At 48.0% G+C, this 19,239-nt stretch overlaps 1 protein-coding gene across 2 annotated transcripts; it reads left to right on the plus strand.

Annotated features, from left to right (window-relative positions):
- The first annotated feature begins 1,228 nt into the window (after positions 1-1,228).
- On the plus strand, positions 1,229-19,027 carry Myoz3 (myozenin 3). Of its 2 annotated transcripts, XM_034518452.2 has the most exons (8): positions 1,229-1,361; positions 1,484-1,557; positions 3,333-3,394; positions 10,827-10,981; positions 12,037-12,090; positions 12,192-12,327; positions 12,628-12,790; positions 15,615-19,027. In XM_034518452.2, the coding sequence occupies exons 3-8, from the start codon at positions 3,334-3,336 to the stop codon at positions 15,781-15,783; spliced, it is 738 nt and encodes a 245-aa protein (XP_034374343.1). In that variant the 5' UTR covers positions 1,229-1,361; positions 1,484-1,557; position 3,333; the 3' UTR covers positions 15,784-19,027. The 2 variants fall into 2 exon arrangements, with proteins under 2 accessions (XP_034374343.1, XP_076768717.1); XM_076912602.1 differs by lacking the exons at positions 1,229-1,361; positions 1,484-1,557 and adding an exon at positions 1,688-1,894 and having other exon boundaries at positions 15,615-19,026.
- Positions 19,028-19,239: the final 212 nt, after the last annotated feature.

Consider the following 19,239-nt stretch of genomic DNA (forward strand, 5'->3'; position numbering starts at 1 on the left):
GTGAGACCAGTATCATCAGGGTTCTATCTTCTTCACAGGCCAGCCTTGGCCCAGAGAGAGGGATTTTGTTCCTACTTCTAGGTGAGGATATTCTTTAGCTCTACCCTCTAGGTCAGCGGTTCTCAACCTGTGGGTCTCAGCTCCTTTGAGGGTTGATTGGTCTTTCACAGGGGTCACCCAAGACCATCAGAAAACATATATTTACAACACAATTCATAGCAATAGCAAAATTACAGTTATGGAATGGAAACAAAAATCATTTTATGGTTGGGAGAGGTCACCACAACCCAGGGAACTGTTTTAAAGGGTTGCAGCATTAGGAAGACTGAGAGCCACTGCTCTAGATTCTGGCCCAGCAGAGACTGGCCTGAGCAACTGAAGGAACAGAAAGCTGAGTTGTGAGCAGATCCCAGAATGCTGTCTCAAATGGTGTCACAAAGGCCGACGGACCATCGGCACTGATGGAGTTAGGTGCTTGCCACCCTGGATCCAGGGAGCTCTTGCAGTACCCACCCCTTCCTGGGATTGACTGTGTTCCTCTAATAAATCATAACTTCTGTTGGAACCTGTCCTGAGTACAGTCAATATCTGACGGCCTGCTGGTGGCTTTACCACCTCTTGCTCAGTGCTCAGTACCTCAAACTAATCCATCACTGATGGAATGAGCTTACCATCTGACCCTGCCTGTTCCACCCCCTTAGCTTCCATTTCCAGACCCTCTCTAAGATGTGGGCATTATCCAAGTGCCCCCCAATATCCCCTGCTCCTCTCCACCCCTTCTGTCTCTGCCCTTAGCCAGCCACCCCATCTCGCTCTTGGCGACCACACAGTCTCTCAGCCTCTAGTCTGGCTCCCTTCAACCATAGTGTATAGCAGATCTGTCTCTGGAGAATGTCAATCTGATCACCACAGTCCACCAGCTTAACCTCTTCATCAGCCCTTTATTACACAATTTCCTTTTGGAAAATTGGCCCCTGCCCACCTGTCTCAGCTCCCAGCACCACCCTCAGTCCCAAGCTCTAGCCTGACTTGTCAACCCCCAACAGACTTTGTGAGAGATCTGTCCTCTGCCTGCCAGGTCCCTGGCCCCTCTGCTTGGTGAGCTCCCGTGAATCCTGCATGGTCCAAGATCCAGTGCCAACGCCTCCTCCTCTGGGAAGCCTTTCCAGGCTCTAGGCTGAGCTGGTACTATGTTCCTGGCTCCCTGAGTTCTCTCAGAGCAGTGGTCAAGACACAGTGCAAAGACTGTTTTACTAGTTGGAGTCTGAGCTAGCGGAGCTCTTGAAGATAGAGTCTTGGCATATTTGGCTTTAGTCCCTGGACAGAGGCTCAGAGAATATGAGAAGAAAGCAGGGAGGGAGGTAAGGGAGAAGGGAGGAAAAGTCAAAAAAAAGATATTGGGGAACATTCATTTATTCATTCATCATTTATTTCTCCATCCATGCTTCATTCAGCCAGCAAACATCTGTTGAATTTCTATTAGGCATTACGCTTGGACGCTAGGGATACAACAGTTACCAAGCTTCAGCGAACACAGCCAATCCTCAGAATTCCCAGGTGACTGAAGAGTTCTAACATGGATGTGTGTAGCCAGGGGGTGTGAGCCCTTCTGTTTGCAAGGGCCTGCTGCCGGGGCACCTGTCTTCCCCAGAGCCCAGTGCTTTAAGCATCTGGCCCCAGCTCCTGTTGCAGCCCGAAATAAGGCTGTGACCCACGGACAAGACAAGAATGATTCTTGTCAGCTGAAGCCAGCACTGGCTGTAGGGCACACCCTGCTCGCTGACCGCTGACCTGGGAGACTGCAATAGACACAGGCTCTAGAACTCCAGCTCCCCGACTGAAGTGTTAATCTTGGGGGTCTGACATTTCTTCCCACCTACTGTGGCCCCATCAGGTACAGGCATCATCCTCTCATCTTTGGGAGCTTTTGGGACAGAGGGGAGAGGGTAGAGAAGATAAGGTAATTTTCAGGGCCTTGCAAGGGATCCAGGGAGTCTGGGCCTTAGAGAGGCCTAGGGACCGAATTAGGAGGAAGGGAGTTATAAGCTCCAGGGTCCTGGACATCAGGTGGGAAGGCTGGGGTTAAAGGTAAGGGAAAGGTAGGCGATGTCTCATCTCAGCCTGCAGAAAAACAACTCCATGAACATTAGAGACCTTTTTCAGATCCTGTGAATGTTTATTTTGGTACAGATCGGACTATGGCATTCTAACCCAGAGAAGTCACAGTTGGTTCTTGTCAATTATCTTGTGACCCTAAACCTCAAGGGTGTGCAGGCATGCTTAGATTTGCATTCAGTTTTAGAGGTCTACAGATGCCCCAAAGCCCATCCCTACAGTTTAGTCCAACCAATGCTGTCAAATTACAAAGGGGGAAACTGAGGCACAGAGCTGGCAAATTGCCTGTCCATACTTTCAGAGAAAGTCAGTGGAGCCTATTCAGTCAGTGTTCAAAAGGGTCCTATTGGGTATGGGGACCCAGGTGGAAGATGGAAAGACCTGAAAGCCATGGAGGGAGGGTGATGGACAGGCAGGAATGAGGGACTGAGGTTGGAGTTCCATCTTCTGACCCACGTTAGGGAAACTGCATTGGGGACTCACACATGTTCTCTGGGGATTGCATTTGTCAATCTGCTTTATGATTCCTGGAAAGCATTAAGACGTGAAAGGAAGGGATGGAGGAAAGGTAAGAGAAGAGATGGCGGGCAGGGACAGAGGAGGGCTGCAGGCTTGTGGTGGTACTTGGGAACTGAGGTAAGACAGGTGAGCAGGGGCCATATTTCCAAAAGGAGAAAGTTGCAAAGGGTACAGGGTACTGCAGAGATGGGGCTGGTAGAGTCAGGCGGTTATACTGGCATTTACCTGCAATAGCTCTGTTGCCATGGAAGTAGATCAAAGGTAGAGAGATGGGGGACCAGGATGTGATGCTTTTGCCCATCCTATTGACTAGCCTCAGTGTCGGGTATCAGTGTGGAGACCCTGGCCTGACTCATGATCCCCAACCTCTACCAGCCTCCAATTAGAGCTCTTGGTGAGCCCGTGACAATTGTGCCCAAGGTCCCACCTACCCTATCCCAAAGCCCCAGGCACTGGGACAGACCCTAGTAGGAAGAAGCCCTTAAAGAGAGTGACTTCCCAGTAGACTGGCTTCTGACTTGCGTGACCTCCTTTGCCCACAATCTCCTCCCTCACATAGAGACCTTCAATGCCCTCCAAGACTAGCTTTCACCTGTGACTATGGTCAGTTCAGGGCTGGGTCTGGGAGGCAAGGACTTGGAGGAGGTCTTGGGAGAAAAAGGTCTCCTGAGCCATCTGTGGGAGTTTCTCCTCCACAGGATGATCCCCAAGGAGCAGAAGGAGCCAGCGATGGCTGTCCCGGGGGACCTTGCTGAACCAGGTAAGGTGGATCCAGCTCTTTGCCTTCCCCAAACTCTTCTTGGTCTCAGATTATGGCCATTCAGGCCTGCTGGCCCCAGGGCTGTCAAGCAAGTGGGGTTTTCACAGAAGCCCCTAGACATGTCTGGAGTGTGTCACTGGTCACACTCCTGATACTTTCTGAGGCTTTTGTGGGAACTTACCCTGTCTTTAGTACAGGTGAGCATCCCAGACTGGGCCTTGGTTCCAAGACCACGTTGTACTCAGCCCTCTAAGGCCAAACTGAGATCCAAGGATTGGTCTCAGATTCAGCTCAACTGTGGGTCACACTTAAGCCTCAGAGCAGGGCAGGTAGCCCACGCCCATTTCTGGAAATAGGATTGTGTGTGTGGTGGGACACAGAGGGACTGGAGGGAAGGTGGCTCAGCTGGACTCAAACCATCTTCCTAAAATGTGTCTTAATTTTATGAAAAAAAAAATCACCTAAAATCCATGTTCAGCAACTTTACGAAGTACCTTCGAGAACTCTCATTGTAATCATGGAGTTTATTAGAGCATTTCAAATATTCTAAAGATTAATCCAACCAAAGTGGGAGCTTCAAGTTTTCAGGTGGTCTTAGTGGTTCTGTGTGGCTGGTTAAAATCCAGATTGATAGCATCCGCTCCTGGGACTATGGTTTGGTGTGGTAGTTGGGGTGAGACCCACACCTTTTGGTTAAACGCCCAGGTGACTGGCCCGGATGGCAACAGAGACACTCTGATAAACATTTGCTCCAGAGCGTCTCTGCAGCTCAGTCAGGGCTAGAGACTGAAGCACTCAAGGATTATACTGTATGGCTTCAAATTTATTTCTAGAAATTATTATTTTTTGAGACAGGGTCCTATATATCTCAGGTTGACCTCAAACTTGTTATAGGCACCTTAAAAAGTGCAGTGTGTGTTGGTGGGGGGAGATGCAGGAACAGGTGGATGAGTGGGTATATGGATGTGTGTGTGCACAGAATCCAGGGGAAGACATTGGGTTTCCTGTTCTATCATGTCCAGCTTATTCCTTTGACACAGGGTATCTTAGGGTTTTACTGCTGTGAACAGACATCATGGCCAAGGCAATTCTTATAAAGACAACACTTAATTGGAGCTAGCTTACAGGTTCAGAGGTTCATTCTATTATCAAGGCAGGAACACGGCAGCATCCAGGCAGACATGGCACTGGAAGGGCTGAGAGTTCTACATCTTGTTTCAAAGGCAAAACAAAGAAGACTGACTCTCAGGCTAGGAGGAGGGTCTCAAAGCCCACTCCAACAGTGACACACTTCCTTCAACAAGGCCACTCCTACTCCAGAAAGGGCACACCTCCTAATAGTGCCACTCCCTGAGCCAAACATTTTCAAACCCCCAAACCACCAAATGTACTAATGTCATTTTATAATTAAAAGTAGCCACTGAAAAGCAATTGCTAGGCAGTGGTGGCACACCGTTTAATCCCAGGATTCAGGAGACAGAGGCAGGCAGATCTCTTAGTTTGAGGCCACTTTGATCTACAGAATGAGTTCCAGGATAGTAGGACTACACAGAGAAACTCTGTTTTGAAAAAAAAAAAAAAAAAAAAAAAAAAAAAAAAAAAAAAAAAAAAAAAGGGCAGTAACAATCAAAGCACTTACCATTATTGCTGGGCTCTGTGGGTTAGACACTGTTAGAAACTTTTTATGCATTAAGCCAGCTGAGCCATAACAGCTTAAATTACATATTATCATCCCAGTTCTGCAAACCAGAAAGAGGGCTCAGATGGGCCAGGTGGTCATGATTGCTATGTAGCACAGCTGGGGTTTGACTGTTGGTCTCTCTGTCTCTAGATCCACTACTTCCATTGTGGTTTTGTAAATAATTTACGCAGTTACAATATTCAGACAAATGCCCAGAGAGATGGCTCAGTGGTTAAGAGCACTGGCTGCTCTTCCAGAACAACCAGGATTCTGTTCCCAGAATCCACATGGGGGTTCACAATGGTTTGTAACTTCAGTTCTAGGGGATCTGGCACTCTCTTCTGGGTTCTGTGGGTATTGTATGCACGTGGTGCACAGACATACATTCAGGGAAAGCATCCATACGTGAAATAATTGTTCTTGAAAAATTCAAAGAAAATACATGGGAATGGCTTTGAAAGTTCTTCCCAATGAAACAATTTGAATATGTTAACCACTGTCAGCATACTGGTGTAAATTTTTCTCCTCTACATTTTTATATTAATGCAGGTACATGGACCATGTTCTCCTGACCAAACTAAGTCGACAGGGTCTCAAGGGAAGGAGTGAGGACTGAAAAGAAAAAAGACAATTAGACAACACTATAACATGACTCCAGCCAGTGCTGAGGCTGGAGCGGGCTTATTATTTTTTTCCAGTCTGCTTTTATATCATTGTAGGTACACACAAAAAATATGGTCAGTCCTAAGGTATAAACAGAGTAGTCAAGGAACAAACAAGGCATAAACAGAGTAGTTTAGGAACAAACATAAAAGTCCCATGGTTACTGTATTCAGGGTCTTAACAATACCCATCAAGATATAAAGAACACATTCCTCAGCTGCAGTCACCTTGAGTCCACTCCCTTGTCCTAGCCCAATGTCAAATTCTTGCCAATATCCTAGAAGGCTGCACCAGGAGCTCTCTACATTCTCCTGCTGGCTTTCTTTTTCACCCAGCAGCATACCACAGGTTTCTTTACATCCTAGGATGATTTATCTTGCTGCATCCCATTCGACTGCTTCCTTAGCACATCGTTGTTTGGAACACATCAGATTTACCCAACCAATTAACTCATAGTGGGGGGGGGGGTGGAGAAGAAGAGGAAGAAGAGAGAGAAGAGAGCGAGGTCAGGGGGTTCTGCCTATTTTATATGGGTGGTGATGGTAAGGGTGAAGAGGTAGCCAGGTGGATTCTGGGAATGTATGGCAGTTGCTTTGGCAACGATGTGGGAGTCACCTAGATGTGATGTCACTGGGTTTGGAGCCTGACACCAACAGTGGTCCCAAAGCTTGCCTCGGGCGGAACCCTTGAAAGGAGAGTCTGAGTGTGCAAAGGGCTGATTGAAGCTTAGCTGTAGTTCAAATTCAGTCTGACTCCTTCCTTATTGACAGTGATAATAGGAGCAGGAAGGATGATTCAGGTCACTTGTAAAAATTCATTGAGTATGGCCTTAGATGCCTGTAACCTCTGAACTGGGAGGCAGAGACAGAAGGTTCCATGGGCTTTCTGGACAGCCAGCCTAGCCTAAGCAGTGAGCCTCCAGATCAGTGAAAGAGCCTATCTCAAGACAGGAAGGCAGAGGTTGGTAGAGGTAAATACTGGCTTCTTCACTCATACACTCACATGTATGTACCACACATACATACACAAAATAAGTAAAACAACTTTTCTAAAGAGAAAAACGACGATAAACACCTTAAACGGTTTCTAGCCACTAAGTGCCACTAAGTGCTAATATTTGAATAACTCCATGAGGTCTTCAATTCCTGTCAAGCCTAACTGTCCTTTCAGTATGTAAATAAGATGTTAGGCGACATACTCTTCTGAAAGCTGAAAGCGTCCACTTTAACCTAGAATAGATCCCTTTGTGTCCCTAGCACATAGAAAGTGTTCCCAGGATACCTGGAGCTTTTGTCGGTGCTGATGCTCCTGTGTGTTCTTTTACAGCAAGGTTGCCAGTAGCCCAGGCTATCCTTCAACTTGCTATGTAGCCAAGGATAACTTTAACTCCCGATCCTCCTGCTCCTTAGGTGCTGGAACTACAGGTGTGTGCCTCACACTCCTTGTTTTCAAATATTTGTTGACAGGATGACGGACAAATTCTCCTTCCGTTCTTAGTATCTGTTAGGAATTCCTGTGAACGGAGTGGTTGGTGGCACATGTCCACCTGTCTCTGCAGTCTGTACACTCTCCCATGCGGTGAGTTTGGTGACCTCTCCCCACAACCCCCTCGCAAGTTTCTGCTACCACCTCTCACATCTTCGTCCTGGGTGCTAGCCTTCCTTGTCACAAGGAGAAAGGTGAAGTGGCTAACACAGAACACCTGTGAGGCAGTGCGCACACCTGTGCCATCCAATTCTGCAGCTGGGCTGAGGACACCTGCTCTTTTCGTTGCAGGCTCAAGAACAGCCCTTCATCATCTTTCCTCTCTCTCTTGCATCAGCAGCTATTGTCCATGCCCTTCATGAAAAGCCCCTCCTTCCTGATTCCACAGCTACCTATGGCCACTACCCTTCAGAGAGGTGGACATTTAGTGCTAACAGTTTTACTTTCCAAATTTCCAAACTCAAATGGAAGTAGGATACAAGCCCCACAGTTCTCCTTTATTATTAGTTCCAAAATTAATGCAGAAGAGGGTGATCCTTTCCCTAAAGAGTGTGTCGCCGCCCCCTCCCCAGATTCTACAACCAGAGGAAGAAAAATAACATATTCTGTGTGTCACAGAATATTAGCACATTGAACAGTAACAGCAGTAATAATTTAGTGGCATCTAAGAACTTGTCCATATTCAGATTTAATTTAATTTAATAGGTTAATTTAATTTTAGAACTACATTTAGTAGTGTTTAAAGTTTTTAAGCTGGGCAGTGGTAGCATATGCCTTTAATCCCAGCACTTAGGAGGCAGAGGTCAGGCTGATCTCTGAGTTCAAAGCCAGCCTGTTCTGCAAAGCCAGTTTCAGGACACCCAAGGCTACCCAGAAAAACCCTGTCTCAAAAAAAAAGCACAAATTTTTAAAGACTTACTTAGTTGTATTTTGTGTGTGTGTGTGTGTGGGGGGGGTGTTTTTGCCTACATGTATGTGCACCACATTCATGCAGTTCTGGCAGTGGCCAGAAGAGGGTGGTGAACGCACACCAAACACCACTCTGGAGCTGAAGTTTCAGACAGGTGTGAGCTGCCTTGATGGTTTGAGGAATTGAACCCGGGGTCCAATTCCTCAGCAGGGTCAGCCAGTGTTCTTAAATGCTCGTCCATCTCTCCACCTGTTTGTAGTTTTAATCAGGATCCAACTGAGGTGCTTGGTTCTTGTTTTGTTACTATATTTCTTAAATATTATTTAATCTAAAACAGCCCCTTCTCTTCTTCCTTCCTGCCTTCCTGTCTTTCCTTTTCTTTCTTTCTCCTTTTGTTTGAAGAAACTAGGCAGCTGCACAGCCGCACAGCCGCACTCACAGAACGTTCTGCATCCTATTTCTGGCTCATCACGCCCTTACTCCACTGTCTGTTTTCTCTTGAGTCCTCCTCTCTCTCCATCTACATGTTCACAGGCAAATGCTCCATGACCCAACTTGAAAACTCTAATGGTCAGTTTCCAGGTCTCATCTGGTTTGACACATCAGCAGAATTGACTCCTTGGGCCATATCTTGTCTCTGACATCTTTCGGGTACCCCTTCTCTCTATTTCTGCCTTGCTGGCTCCCCTAGGTTTCCAGGGTATTTTTCTCCTCCACATAAACTGGGTGAAGTCATTGGTTCTCTGTATCTGTTTTGCTTCCTTCCTGACTGCATCCAGCTTACTAGCCTAAAATGGCATTTATTCACCTGTTGACACAGGAGGCTAATTATATATATATTTCTGTGCTAGAAGAGATAGGCCTTAGGGTCTTCCACTGAACAACGCCATCCTGTATCGGATGTTGAAGACTGGCAACGTTAGCTAAGATGCCCACGTAGAAACCTCTTTCACCACTATCCTTAGCGTGACATCACTTTGTCTTCCAGGGGACTTCCTTTGTTGGTTAAATATATACTTATGCCTTTTGCTCTTTTTTTTTTTTTTTTTTTCGAGACGGGGTTTCTCTGTGTAGTCCTGGCTGTCCTGGAACTCACTCTGTAGACCAGGCTGGCCTCGAACTCAGAAATCTGCCTGCCTCTGCTTCCCAAGTGCTGGGATTAAAGGTGTGCGCCACCACTGCCTGGCGACCATGAACTTTTTAAAAGAGATTTTTTTTTCTTTTTGGATTTTTAAAGAGAGATTGGATATTTTAAAGAGATTGAAATTTTGATGTGTTTGCATCTGTAAAACCGGTGGACTTTTAAAGTTGTTTTTAATGTGAGATCTTGGGAATGAATAAGAAAGGAAGAAGTTTCGGCTTAACCATAATGTGTTTGTGTGTCAAATTGACAAGGGGTCAGTTGTACTGCCTGGCTTTGTGTGTCAATTTGATACAAATTAAGTAATCAGAGAGGAGGGACCCTCAGCTAAGAAATACTTCCATGAGATCCAGCTGTAAGGCATTTTCTCAGTTATTGATCAAGGGGGGGAAGGCCCAGCCCATTGTGAGTGGGGCCATCTCTGGACTGGTGGTCCTGTGTTCTATAAAAAAGCAGGCTGAGGAAGCCATGGGGAGCAAGCCAGTAAGCAGCACCCCTCCATGGCCTCTGCATCAGCTCCTGCTTCCAGGTTGCAGCCCTGCTTGAGTTCCTGTCTTGACTTCCTCCAATGATGGACTAGGATCTAGAAGTGTAAAACAAATCCTTGCCTCTCCAACTTGCTCTTTGGTTATGGTGTTTTGTTGAGACAATAAAACCCTAAGACAGTAACTTAGGTAAAGGAAACATTTCTTAGTTTCCTTTCTAATGTTGTGATAAAGACGCCCTGTCCAAAAGTAACTTGTGGCAGAAAGATTTATTTGGCTCATATGTCTCGGTCACAGGCCATCATGGAGGGGAATCTGGGCAGGGATATAGAGACTCATGGAGGGGCGCTGCTTACTGGCTTGCTTTCAACAGCTTGCTCAGACTGCTTCCTTATACCACCCAGGACTGCCTGCCCAGGGTTGGGACCACTCACAGTGGGCTGGGCCCTCCCCTCCCATATTATGGAAGCTGAGGAGCAGTGCTAGCAGGGGATTCTGCCTGGAGCAAGATTGAGGCTCAGGAGTGTCCACACCCTGAAAATCTCATCCTGGGCCTGTATGTCTCAGAGCATGCCTTACAGCCCCACCTCTGCCAACATTGGGGTAGTCAAGTAGCCTGCTGGTTACTTGGCTAACAGGTTAGACTTTCTCTCTCTCCTTATAAAGTCATGTCTAGCAAGCACCTGGAATCCCTCTTCATGGAAAGGAGGCCTTCCCAGTACCTTAGCCCCAGCCAAAGATGCACACTCACCCCCAAAACCTCTACTCACTCTCCAAATGTTTAGATAGTCTTTGTTCCCCCAATTAAATGTGCTACTCAATGAAGCCTGCCTCCTGAGAAGTCTGTCTTGCCAAGCTTACCCATCACTGAGGTCTCCCTAACCTTCCCACCAGTCGAGGGAAGGAGAGTGGAGTGGGACCAGTAATACACCAGCCAAGAAAATGTCCCACAGACTTGCTTACAGGCTAATCTGATATAGAAATGTTCTCAGTTGAGGCTGTCCCAGAGTCGTGGTGGGGCTTCCTTGAGGTGAGATAGTAAGAGCCCTCTCTGACCTCTCCCACAGTCCCTTTGCTGGACCTGGGGAAGAAGCTGAGTGTGCCTCAGGACCTAATGATAGAGGAGCTGTCTCTACGAAACAACCGTGGATCCCTCCTCTTTCAGAAGAGGCAGCGCCGGGTGCAGAAGTTTACCTTTGAGCTTTCAGAAAGTTTGCAGGGCGTGAGTAAGCCATTATGTGCTCTTGGGGAAACCAAGTCAAGAGGGAGCCAGAGAGGACCTCTGTGGATGGTGGGTGGTAGGTGGTTGTGGGGGGGAGTGGGGTATCCCTTTTGTGCACCCATTAGACAATGCACTGGGCTGTTGACTTCGTGTTAGATGCACTTCAGACTTCAGCTTGGTCTTAGGGAGGAAATACAGGAGAGGCCATAGAACAACGGTTCTCGACCTTCCTAAAGCCATGACCCTTTAATATAGCTCATCAAGTTGTGGTGGTCCCCAACCATAAAATCATTTTTGTTGCTACTGCATAACTTGGATTTTGCTATTGTTATGAATCATAGTGTAAATACTTTTAGAGACAAGTTTGCAAAAGAGGCTCTGGCCCACAGGTTGAGAATTGCTGCCATAGAATCATTGGCCAATAGACAAAGTTAAGAATAGGGGGGGTTAGTGTAGCTCAGTTGGCTGAGTGCTCTCCTAGCATGCAAGAAACCCGGGGTTCCATCCTCAGCAATACACAACACCATCGTGGTGCTACACACTTGTAACCCTAGTGTCTGGGAAGGTAGAAGCCTGGGAATCAGAGTTTCAAGGTTGTCCTGGGCTACAGAACAAGTTCAAAACCAGCCTGGTCTACATAAGTAATCCTGCCTCAAAACATAGTGTTTTGCAGGTGGCGGTATTTTTGGAAAATACTGATAAAGTTAAGAAATGGCTACCTTCGCCAGGAGACTGAGATAGTGCTTCCCAAGGGTCCCACATGTATCATACATGTTGTCATCCTACCACCGCCACGCCCTCTCCTCCCCACCCCCAGAAGGGAACTGAGACTCAAGAAGTGTCTTATTCTGTCTAGAGGTTACAGTAGCAATGAGTGCTATTGCTATTTCGCCGTCACAGGCACTGGCTCCTTGCAGTGAACCATCACCTCATTCTTCCTACATCCCCAAGCTCCCTGCTCTTTCATTCCCCTTCCCATCCCTTAGGTGGTGATGATCAAATCCCGACCACCTCTTGCTCCGCTGAGTGTCCCAACCCGTTTATTTCCCCCACAGATCCTGGCAGGTAGTGCCCGAGGGAAAGTGGCTGGCAGATCTGCACAGGCTCAGGTGAGGAGGAGGGCCCTTTCCCCAGGGACAGCTGTGGGAAGGGACCTGACTGCTAGGGAGCAGCTGGCGACTGCCCTCTGAGAGCCTGCTCCTGTGCTCAGGTTCCCAATGGCCTGCAGGAGCAGAACCATCACTCCGAGACGCATATGTTCCAGGGGTCACCTGGGGACCCCGGGATCGCCCATCTGGGAGCGGCTGGGACGGGGTCCGTCCGTAGTCCAAACGCCCTGGCACCAGGTGAGCGGCTGCCCTGCATTCTGGGGCACCGATGGCTCTGAGTCTCAGCAAGCAACCCAAATTGGTTACAAAGTGCAGGCTAGACCCCCATTGCTGGAGACCTCCCTGAGTCCTAGGATCCAGAGGCTGTCCTTTCTCATGCACCCCAACCCCATCTCCAATCTCTTGATTCGTCATCACCTTCCCCCCCGACCCCCCCCCCCCCCGCTCTTGCCATTCTTTCTTGGTGTGTTTTAGTGGGAGAGATGGTGGGATATAGAGCCCAGACCTCGCTTGTCACCACTGCCATTCCACTCCCAGGCTACGCGGAGCCGCTGAAGGACATCCCACCTGAAAAGTTCAACCACACCGCCATCCCCAAAGGCTACCGTTGCCCTTGGCAGGAGTTCATCAGCTACCAAGACTACTCGAGTGGCAGCAGAAGTCAGACCCCCCTCCTCCGCGACTATCGAAACTTCAACAAGTAAAGCCAGGCTGAGTGGGACAGCCAGGGTGGGGGAGGCCTGAGTACTTTCTGCTTGTTAGCTCTAGCTCCAGAACTTTGTGGATGTTCACTGAGATCTTGCTAGAAGAGTGCCTCGCACCTGTTAGGTGCTCAGTACATATGTGCCCGTGCATGTGCGAGTAAAAGATGAATATGCCACACCTCCATCTGTTACTGTGTTACTGTGTGGACCAGATTGCTGTCATTTTACAAAGGTGGAGAGCGGGCTCAGGGATATGAACACTTTGCTGAGTCACGTAACCAGGAGGAAGGGGCATCACAGGGCTTCAAGTCCGGGAAATCTGGATTGTCTTGCTCTCCATCCAACTCTGAGATTAAAAACTGTTTTTCTCTGAGGATACCTCCACATCTCACCAGTTCTAGGTTCACCCTGCTTTATCTTTCACCAGTAGTATGGAAAAGGGCCGGAAGTTGGCTTCGAGGCTGTGGAAAGCAGGAAATGGCTGACTTGCGAGTTGCTGAAGGAGGGGACTATACTGGCTTAACGTATGGCCTTAAGGCAGGCTTAAATGCAGATGCCAGACCTAGCTGTGTGGTCTTGAACAAGCAGCTTAACCTCTCTGCACCTCTCTTGTTCCACCTGTGAGAGGAAGCATGCATCCCCACAAGCACAAGGCTGCTGTGGAGATGACATGAGAGGTCCGAGGTAACGTGTCTGTCAGAAAAGAAGCTACTGAGGACCGCTACTGAGATTGCTGTTTAGGTAGAAATGTTGGGGAAAGCAGATGATGGGTCAATTGGGAGGAAATGTGGGGAACACTGTTCTGGAAGCCTGAAAGCAGAGCAGGAGTCCCAGATGAAGGTGGATCTGGAGAAGAGGCACCAGCAGAGGTGTTTCCACTGCAGTTGGCTTCCTGGTCCTCAGGGCTGTTTCTGAATACGTTCCTTTGGTTTGGGTTGCAGTGAGTGAGAACAAGAAGGTTCCAGAGAGGAAGGTGCTGGCCCGTTGTCTTGGTACCTGCTGAGACCACACATGAAGATTGTGAGGCAGACACTTCCATCCTAAGAAAAAGGATGGAAGGATGGGGTCCCTGAGAATACACAGCTAGTGAGGGACATGACTGCCTTTAACAGCTGTCAGGACAAGAGGCGTTGACAGGAAGGACTGGGCAGAAGAGTCTCTGTAAGAGCCTTAAGTGTTCTACCATGCCCAATTGCTGGCCCTCCTAAGTCCTCACCCACTGCCTGACGATGTACTCAGCTCCATAGTGGGCTCTGTCTTGGCAGCTGGCTTTCTACTTGGCTGGCTTGCAGGCATTTTCCACTTGTGTGTCTCAGAATGGTAGCTGAGGTACACGCCTCAGTGCTAAGGAGGCCTCTTCTGAGACGGAAGGAGCACCTGAGGCAACAGAGAAGAAAGAGTTCTCTGGTGGACAAGCAGGGCCCAGCCAAGATGCTGGACTCCCAGTTATAGCCGTGAGGTCCGCTGGGCTCAAACACTGGCCAGCCTGTTCCTGCAGGGTTTAGCTGGGGTAGGCCCCAAGTAGTAACTGCCCTGACAGGATCCCAGACCCTGGTTAAGGTTTGCAGTTCCACACTTTCCCACTAGTCCTGCAGGGGAACTACAGGAATACTGCTTTCAGTATTTCTTATATTTTTGGTGTGTGAGCCTAGCCTTTAACGGCTGAGCCATCTGTCCAGCCCAACTTTCAGTATTTCTTAAAAGAGTTGTAGATGCAACTGAGGGATTCAGCACTTGCCTAGCATGCATGAGGCCTCATGTTCAATGCCCAGCACTTCTCTCTCCTAGCAGAAGACTTAAAGGTCACATACAGTATTAGCCAACTAGGAATGAAAAAAAAGAAAAAAGGAACATGGCTGTCCCTAGGTATGGTGGGGGAGATTTGGAGATATATGGAAGACTGTAGCCAGAAGCAGGGACATCTGGGAGTCCAGCATAGACATGACCTTGAAGTAAAGACAGGATCTGTTTGTGGGCCACTCTCCAATCCCTGTTTGCTTTGCAGTGGTTAACAAGATTGTCAGAATGCCCTGATCTCAGAAAGTTTGTTCTGGCAGCTGCTTACAAGAAAGTGTGTGTACAAATGCTGTTTCATTTTGTAGCCTTTTCTTCCTCAACTTTGTACTTTTGAAACCCACCACACTCAAACATATGATTCTATTTCCCTTGAGTCACAGTATGGCTCTGGTTGGCCCACCCCTACATCAGAGGGTGTGGACTGTTTCCCTGCTTGTTGATGCCCTGCTCTCTGCTTCTTCACGAGAGCATGCAGGAGCCTCCTCCAGCCATATGCTTAGAGACAGAGTTGCTGGGTGACAGTTTACACATTTTCAGGTTAAAAAAGAGTCTGCTAATCTGTCCTCTGAGGTAAAAGCACCAACATGCCCACGATGAGTGGGACTTCATCTCTGCCACCTCATTTAGCACCCTCTCCTCTGGTGGTCGGGGGGCGGGAGGCGACTGAAGAGTGTTCTGGACTCTGTCACTTGCATTTTGATGATTCTCTGGAAGGCCTCCTCTGTCCTCCAGGTTGTAGGTATTTTGTTGTAAGGGGAAGTGAGATAGAAAAGAGAAATCCACCTTCCCATGTTCTCTTCTGGTACTGACTGAAGGGGAGCCTGGCACTTTTGCCTATGGCACCTCTAACTAGAAATCTTTTTACTTCAACAAGGAACAAGGCAGAAAACTAAGGACACCACTTAATGATAGTATAGAACTTTGCTGCCTAGAAGGGGAAACTGAGGCCCCAAGAGATCACGTATATGCACGTGTCTGTTAACCCTTCTTCACACAGCCCCCCTTTTCTTGTTTTTCTTCTAGGACCCCAGTGCCATTTGGAGGACCTCATGTCGGGGAGGCCATTTTCCACACAAGCACTCCCTTTGTCCCGGAGCCCTTCAGTGGCTTGGAACTTCTTCGGCTCAGACCCAATTTCAACAGGGTTGCTCAGGGCTGGGTCCGGAAGCTCCCGGAGTCTGAGGAGCTGTAGTCTCAGCCTGAAGCGAAGCTTCAATTCCCCGGGCTTGAGCGAAGCTCAAGAAACATCATGCTTGCCTTGACTTTGCTTGCTTGCTTTTCTTTCTTCTTTCTTTCCTCCTATGCTCCCCCCATCCCCCACCAAGTATTTCTTTCCTCCCTTTACTGAGACAGGATCTCACTCTGTAGCCTAGATTGGTCTGGAACTTGTAGCCCAGGCTGGCATTGCTTCAGCTTCCCAAGGTGCTAGGATTACAAAGTGAGCCTATGAGGCCGGCTGCAGCTGGTGAAGAGCTTTCACACACTGAACATTATTAGATATAGCAGTTCAGTGGTCAATGTTCATTAACCCTCAAAGCAGATGTGTATCAGAGATTGGATCTAATGTGGATTTGGAACGTGTCCCAGACTCAGTCTCAGGTTGGCCTGTGAGAGGAGGAGCTAGTATCACGTACTCAGGTGACCTGTGTAAGCTGCCTATGATGTGAGTCTGTAGGAAGTTACAGCCATGCCTGCCTCTGCCTGGCTCCAGCAGCTGTCACTTACCTGAGGACACAATGCCCAGCAGTAGTCTGCCTACGTGTACATTGTTCTGATTGGTATGTTAGGAAGGAGTAACTTGGGGATGCAGATGGTTGTAGGATGCTTTGCCTAACATGCCTAATACGCACAAAGCCCTGGCTTTGATCTCTAGCACACTAACCAGGCATGGGGGGTATGCCTACAATCCCAGCACTTGGGAGATAGCGGCAGGAGGACTGGAAGTTTAAGGTCATCCTTGACTAGATAGTGAATTCAAGGCCAGCCTGGGCTACACAAAACTACCTTAAAAGAAAAAAACAAGTTCTAACTTAAGCTGGCCATGATCTGTAGCAGAGGATAACCTTGAACTGATAGTTCTGCCTCCCTCTCCCAACTGCTGATTGACAGACGTGCACCCCATGACTTCCCACTTACTAAGACCCAGTTGGCTTTCATCTACACATCCTCTGGGCGTTTCTGAAATATGCTCCATGCTGGATAGTGCCAGGCCCAGGTCTCAAGGACATGATAGGGAAGAGATTTGTCAGGCAGTTGTATACTGAGAGCTGAGAACAAAGTGAACTGCAAGAGAAGAACCCTCAGTGAATTGGTGGGATTTCAGAAACTTCCCAGAGGACTTGAACCAGACCTTAGAGAAGGGACGAGAGCCCACCAAGAAAAGAGGGGGTGATATAAGGTCATTTTTGGTATGTGTTGAGCTGGGAGTTGAAGTGTGGTGTTTTGGAGAGAGAGGTGAGGCTCTACTGGGTAAAGGGGCAAGCTGTGTGGTGCCTAGGAGCAACGCTAGACATCAGGAAGTCTACAGGGGCAAGGCCTGGAATAGGAGGGAAGAAAAAGGGGGTGGGGAGTTGTCAGCCTGTGATGTCCTTTATAGAACAGGTACAAAGTGGAACATGTAGACACTATCCCATCCTCCAGTCTGAAGAGATCCTAGCCCAAGTGACAGGGCTGTGACTGCTGATAATGAAGTGTGACATTGTCTTGGTGGCTCCCTCCATACCCTGTTCCACAGATGTGACTATCCAATTTCTAGAAGAAAAGGAGCAGAACTGAAGAAGGGTCCATCAGGGACTCCCATCAAAATTGAACCATCGCTCTGGCTGATGCTCGCTCACTCTGGAATTGTGGAACAGTGTCACGCTCTGTGATTTAGGGTTTAATGGGGGTGGGGTGGGCATCCTGCTAGCTGGGGTTTGGTTTATCTGAGTGGTATGAACTTGGGAAAGCCTCTTCACACTGAGCCTCTGCTTCTCCACCTGTAAGACAAGGACAAGTATAGGTCTTCTGCAGGGCTTGAGAGCACAGTGTGGGACAGTCACAGGGGGACGCCATGTTAAGTTTCTTGCCCCATCCGTTCTGTTGGAAGAGATCGCAGTAGAAGCCATTTATAAAGCAGGCTGTGAGAATGCAGGATTCAGGTCAGTGTGAGGCTGATGATGGAAGGGTTCCTTTTGACAGGAACCCTTGGCCAGGCTGGGCGGTGCAGTGGGTACATTTTTCTTTTACTCTGTGGAGTTTTACTGCCCTTCCTGGTTCCAGGGAATCAGTAGCCTGAATCTTGGCATTCCTTGAAGTTGGTGTTTTCTCTTGGATTTGGGGCTGTCAAAGCCAAGTTTCCATAATCTAAAGACCAACACCATCTGGCTAGTAGGAGGACTTGGATGGCTTGTGCAGCTCTCGGGAAGGAAACCTACCTGATAGGCACAGAAAAGATTCTGGAAGGCAGAGTCCTGAACCCCAAAGTAGGTCCTCATTCCGTCTCCTGATGTGTTTTTGCTATCTAATAGCGACCAGCATCTGTCTGGCATGGCCCATAGCACGCACCTTCTCCCCTGTACCTCCTCCATTCCTGCAGGCAAACCACTGGCCTGTAATGGAACCGCCCTACATGAGCTGTTATTCAACAAGGAAAAGTTTGGATCCTGAGAAAGCGAATAAACATTTTAAGTATTTTGAGGACTTCATCAAACCTAACTCTGTATCCTTTTCTTTGTATAAACTGTCAAGACTAGCCAAGAAAACACTGGGAAGCCTAGTAGTAGAGCAGGCAACAACGATCATCAACTAGTCCCATGTAACCATAAGGAGACCTCTCAGAAGCACAGTGGTAACAGGGCAAGTCGAACAACCTGTATGGTACTTGCACAGTAATGCAAAGACAAAACAGTGGTGACTCTGGAGGGAAGGGTTTGCCAATGTGAATGACTAGAACATGAATGTCTCTGGGGTGAATGGAAGTTCTCTATTTCTAGACCTAGCTGACTGCTAGACAGATGTCCACTTTAAAATATTTCAAGTCTGTTATACATCTGTGTTTTATGTGCTTTTCTGCACATTCTATTAAAATGATCCCTTCTTTAAAAGGGTTAACTTTCAGGCCCTAGAACCAATAGAGCTAACAGACAAATTCATTACATTACACACAAAGAACTAATAAACCTCCTGAGGTGTATCCCAGTGGTGACGAGGATGGAAAGCATGAGAAGTCATAAGAACACTTCAAAGCTATTACTAGCAGCACATTCGAGCAGCAATGCACAGCTTGGCCACACGAGGGAAGCACACAAAGCCAGGGCAGACACTTGTGGGTGTGCCTTTGAGGGCTTTGCAGAGAGGCTTGGGATGCAGGTCAGTGCACTAAGTGAAGGCAGCTGTACTGTGGGGAACACTGTTATATTGGCTGGGGACTTGGGTGACAGAGGCAAGTGTCTAATTGTTTTCCAAGTTACATGTGAGCTCTGAAGTACAGATTTTAGATAAAAATGGCATCAAACCCATTTTAGATTTCCCTGTTTCATTTACAGTGGTTTGTGTAAGAATGACACTTCAAGTTACCATCTAACCAAAGCCACAGACCAGGCTCTATAATTGTTGTTTCTTCTTTTCTTCCTCTCCTTTCTCCTCTTTCTTCTCCCCCTCCACCTCC

This window comes from Arvicanthis niloticus, chromosome 14 (genome assembly GCF_011762505.2).
Source record: "Arvicanthis niloticus isolate mArvNil1 chromosome 14, mArvNil1.pat.X, whole genome shotgun sequence".
In the NCBI taxonomy this organism is placed as follows: Eukaryota; Metazoa; Chordata; class Mammalia; order Rodentia; family Muridae; genus Arvicanthis; species Arvicanthis niloticus.